Consider the following 5,100-nt stretch of genomic DNA (forward strand, 5'->3'; position numbering starts at 1 on the left):
GTTTTTGTTTTTGTTTTGTTTTGTTTTTGTCTCTGTCAGGGTGGGACCAAGGTTCTTTGACAATGTTATAGTTATCTAATACATAAAAGGTCAAGTTCATTGTTTTTGGCCATGCTAGTTCTTCTCCAAAGTTTTACAAGTTTATATTATCTTAAAAGCAGTCGTTCTTGAGTGAGTACATATAAGAAATGTGTGAATTTGGGTACCGTATTATGCAGATTATCATCCTTAGTTTCTTCTCCCTTAGCACTTCCCATTCAATATTTGTGTGTGCGCGTGCGTGTGAGTGTGTGCATGTGCACCTGAGAACAGGCACATGCATGTGTGTGATGTGTGTGTGTGTGTGTGTGTGTGTACAAGCACATGCATGTCCTCACTCAGGTGTCAGAGGTCTTCTGTGAGAGGTTAGTTCTCTCACCGTCCACCTCATTGACCTTGTTTTTGCTGCTGTGTACTCCAGGCTGGCTGGCCTGTGAGTTTTTTGAGTCATTTGCCTGTCTCTTCCTGCCATCTCATCCGAGGAGTGCTGGAACTACAGAAGCATGCCAACACCTGCACCTTCTCGCATGGCTTCCAGGGATTGACCTCAGGTTCTCAGACTAGTGTGACTACTGCTGACGACAGCAGGAGCCCTGGAGCGGTGGTCTGGCCTGCTAGTTGGCAGGTACACTTTTTGTGTGTTTGCTTGTTTCTTTTTTGTGTTTTTGTTTTTGTTTTTGAGACAGGGGTTCTCTGTATAGTCCTGGCTGTCCTGGAACTCACTGTAGACCAGGCTGGCATCAAACTCAGAAATCAGCCTGCGTCTGCCTCCCAAGTGCTGGGATTAAGGCATGAGCCACCACTGCCTAACTCCATTTTTTTTTAATATTTCCCACAACAAGGGTCTTTATCAACTGAGCCACCCCCCTGGCCTTCACTGTGTGTATAAGTGGTGTCCATACACTTGAAATTTTTAGACAAGTATTTCAAATGGTTTTGCTTTAAACAAACAAACAGACAATGTAAAAGACTGGAAAGACACTGTGTGAAACCAAACCTGAGAAAGACTAACTCTCTTTGCATCCAAGTTTATCCCACGTGAAGAAGTTTACGTTCAGATAAATCCTACCTTTTAAAAAACAAATGCTGACCAATTTTGTTATTCTGTATCAGGAACAGGAGCCATGATGAAATTTGTGGTACTCGTCACCCTCGGGCTAGCTTTGCTGTTAGGAACACAGGCCATGCCTTCAAGTCGCCTCTCCTGCTACAGAAAGTTGCTAAAGGATCGTAACTGTCACAACCTTCCCGAGGGCAGAGCCGACCTGAAGCTGATGGATGCAAATGTCCAGCATCATTTCTGGGACGGGAAGGGATGCGAGATGATCTGCTACTGCAATTTCAGCGAACTGCTCTGCTGCCCGAAGTAAGGAGATGAGATTTCAAAAAGTAGTGCTACGATCTATTTGAAGAAAAACCTCTTAAAAGATCATTTATTATCTTACATTTCTCCAAATGATTACTTTATAAATAGGCATCTTCATCTTGCAGCACTGCTATGAAGATAAATTTCTCAGTGGTTTTCTCTACACGGAAATTTAAAATATGGACTTTGAAAATCTACACAAATGCATGTAGTATAATATGTCCAACTTTAAAATATCTTAGCATCATATTTATTTATAGGGTTGTTTTAATTATTTTATCATGATAATAACAACCCAGAAACACGTGATTGGTTTTTTGAATGTTGTGTAAATGTAACATTCAATGAGGGTTTTTTTTATACCAGTGATGGTAATAAATCTTTTATAGGTATTAATAAATTTCACCCATTTAATATACTCAAGTTTAGCAATTTTGGTTTGGTTTGGTTTTGGTTTTGCTTTTGCTTGTGTTATTTTCTTGTTTTTTGTTTGTTTTGCTGGTTGGTTTTGTCTTGGGTTTTTGTTTTTGTTTTTTCTTTTGGTCTTTTTTTTTTTTTAAGACAAGATCTCACCTATAGCTTAAGCTGGCTGGAATTTGTGTAGATTAGACTGCCCTTGAGATCATGAACACTCGGGGTAATCCTCCTAAGTGCTACGTCCATAGCAGGAGGCACCAGACCTGGCTTTCAACAGTTTCAGAATCAGGTTTGCTGAAATTAATCACTCTTTAAGATAAAGTCCAATCACATTTGTTTTCAGACTGGTCCTAGTTCTGTAACGGTCTTGTTGGACGGATGTGGTAGAGTTGCACAGGTGAGAAGATCTGAGTTGAAGGCTAGCCTGGGCTACACACAGAGACTGTCAAACGCAAGAAAAACAAAGCCTAAATAAAAAGGTGTAAAATAGTGCATCAACCTGCTAGATTTTATATTCAATTCCTACTAAAGACACCACCAACAAAAATTTATTGGTAATACAAGTGAACCTCAAAGTTGACATTGTAACTAATTTGAAAATCAATAGACCTTTTTGAGATTAAACACACTAGTAGACAGCATCAAGTAAGTTACTGAGACAGAAAATGTTAGTAAGGGCTTTGGGAGGATTTTCTAGTTCTATGCATAAGTTAATTAGAAATGAAATAATTTTGTTCCAAGCAATTTGCATTTTGGAAAATTGGTATATGTTATGTATAAAACATTGGGAGTCAAATCGATACTTCTAGCCTGATTTTAAGATTATTTTCTTTTGATTAAGGACTGTTTCAAATACTATCTTAGACATTTAATACGTTCAAATTGCTTTCAACATCCAACATCCTGGTTCCATCTTTCTAAGAAACCTGCAGATAAGGCAGAAAAGGCAGATATAAACAAACCTCCTCCCAAGGAAAGTCAGACTGCTATAACCTCACCAGAACCAGACCCAACTGGTTCCCCCAGATGAGGTTTCCACAGCAGAGCCTGTTCAGTGCACGGGTCCTTGGACCGCAGTGCAGATGCGTCAGGAGCTGTGCAGGGCTGGCCTGACCACCAGAGTTCAACAAGCCTGTAGACGATTCTCAAACATGCAGATGCTGTACTAGATGATGCAAGGACACATGTTAATTCAAACCATGAATCAGTTTTCCATACCATAGTAATTAAACGACAACCAATATTACAGTGGTTTTTTATTCAGTATCTTCATTTATTGTTAAAACAATGTACTGCCATGAGTGTACATTTATTTTCTAATGTAACTTTGTGATTATTATTGGTAGCACATTTAAACAGAAGAGTAAACCGTAAAAAAAAAAAAAAAAAAAAGAAAGAAAAAGAAAAAGAAAAATTCTTCTTAACTTTGTGGGCTTTTTTTCCAGTAGGAACAGAATCACTTCACAAACTATATTTCTAGTAAGTTAGAATCACATAAAATTTTATACTATTTCATGCATTTTTCATATGGCCTTATACCATCTTTACTACCCAAAATGATAAGACTGGCACATTTATATGCATAAAATCTACAAAGTTGTTTAATGGTTTTCTAAGAAATGTCTAGTGATCTGCCTCTTACCCCCAAATTCAAACTCGTGACCCATTTCCACATCAAAGAACTGAACTGTTTCATATAGGTTTTAAAATGACCTAATTTTTCCTTTTATTTACAGACAGCTAACAGCCTAACATCAATAGTAAGTTGGTAAAAAGAAACTCAGTTACCATTTTTGGTCTTTGTGCCTCCTGTGGGAAGTCTTCTACTCATCTTTTGCATTTTATTTTCCTATAATCAATGTCTTATCTGAAGCAGGAAGCACTGTCCATTTTTAACTTAGAAAAGGATAACAGGTGGATTTCTGAGTTCGAGGCCAGCCTGGTGTACAGAGTGAGTTCCAGGACAACCAGGGCTACACAGAGAAACCATGTCTGGAAAAAACCAAAAGAAGGGGAAAAAAAAGAAAGAAAAGAAAAGAAAAGAAAAGAAAAAAAGAAAAGAAAAGAAAAGAAAAGAAAGGAAGGAAGGAAGGAAGGAAAGAATAGAGTAGAGTAGAGTAGAGTAGAGTAGAGTAGAGTAGAGTAGAGTAGAATAGAATAGAATAGAATAGAATAGAATAGAATAGAATAGAATAGAATAGAATAGAATAGAATAACATGCACCTTAGGTTTTTGCTGAGTTTAACCACTGCTTTTTCTTTCAGAGATGTCTTCTTTGGACCGAAGATCTCCTTTGTGATCCCATGCAACAATCACTGAGTATCGGCATGCATAATAGAGAACACCGTCCTGAAGTCCTATGTGGTCCTGAAGTCCTTCACCTTCCCTAATTTCCCACAAACTCCATCAGTACAGCGACATTTCTGATTTCTATTCAGTGTATCCAATCCAGCATAGATTCTATAAAGTCTTTCTTGCTAGAGTAAACTTGGGCTAAAGTGGTAATAAAAGTTGTTTCCATTTGGCATGTCTCTGTGGACACTGTTAGTATGGCTTAAACTGCTAAAGTTTAACTTAGGAGCTCACTACGGTCAGTGAGAGTCCTTTCCCCTAATGGGGAGCCACAATCCTGATTCACAGACCGAAAACTTCAGTTGTTGGTGGTCAGTTTTGACCTGGCAAATTGAACAGAGTACAGGTAATAACCTGAACTTTTTGGAAGGGAAGCTACACATTTTTCTATTAAGAAAGAAAAGAACCCATCCTTAGGTATTATTACATGTGACACATCTTTAAGCACATTTTAATTTTTCTGTTTTGAAAAAAAAAACCAAAAGGTAATATTCTTTACTCCATTTCTCCAACTCAAGTTTAAGATATACAAGTCAGAGCAGAATTTGAACACCATTCAAATACAAAGTTGTATCCCTAAGACCATAATGCATATGCCTGAACTATCGATTTTCTTTAAGAATAAAAAAGTGCACCTTAAAAGACACAGCCAGGGCTGGGGATGTAACTCAGTTGAGAGATGCCTGCCCAGCAGGCAGAGCCCAGGGTTCAAACCCCAGCACTACACAAACTGGATACAGTAGCACATGCCTTCCATCTGGGTAGGGGGAGGTACAATGATCAGAAGTTTAAGGACATTGTCCGCTACAAAGTAACTCAAGGCTGGGATACAGGAGACCTTAGCAAAGAGAGCAAAAGAAGACGTTTTCTCATTGTGAGGAAACAACTTTGGGTCATAAAATATATATTTTAAAATATGTCGACTC

The 5,100-nt window shown here is 38.2% G+C and overlaps 1 protein-coding gene across 1 annotated transcript; it reads left to right on the forward strand.

Annotated features, from left to right (window-relative positions):
- The first annotated feature begins 1,163 nt into the window (after positions 1-1,163).
- Positions 1,164-4,225, forward strand: Scrg1 (stimulator of chondrogenesis 1). The gene is made up of 2 exons (XM_052162799.1): positions 1,164-1,405; positions 4,087-4,225. The coding sequence occupies exons 1-2, from the start codon at positions 1,164-1,166 to the stop codon at positions 4,139-4,141; spliced, it is 297 nt and encodes a 98-aa protein (XP_052018759.1). The 3' UTR covers positions 4,142-4,225.
- The last annotated feature ends 875 nt before the right edge of the window (positions 4,226-5,100 follow it).

This window comes from Apodemus sylvaticus, chromosome 18, assembly GCF_947179515.1.
Source record: "Apodemus sylvaticus chromosome 18, mApoSyl1.1, whole genome shotgun sequence".
Classification (NCBI taxonomy): domain Eukaryota; kingdom Metazoa; phylum Chordata; class Mammalia; order Rodentia; family Muridae; genus Apodemus; species Apodemus sylvaticus.

Excerpts from the sequence above, each read along its gene's own strand:
- Scrg1 (XM_052162799.1), top strand. The coding sequence starts at position 1,164 with ATGATGAAATTTGTGGTACTCGTCACCCTCGGGCTAGCTTTGCTGTTA. Across the intron at positions 1,406-4,086 it reads GAACTGCTCTGCTGCCCGAA|AGATGTCTTCTTTGGACCGA; the intron begins GTAAGGAGATGA and ends TTTTTCTTTCAG.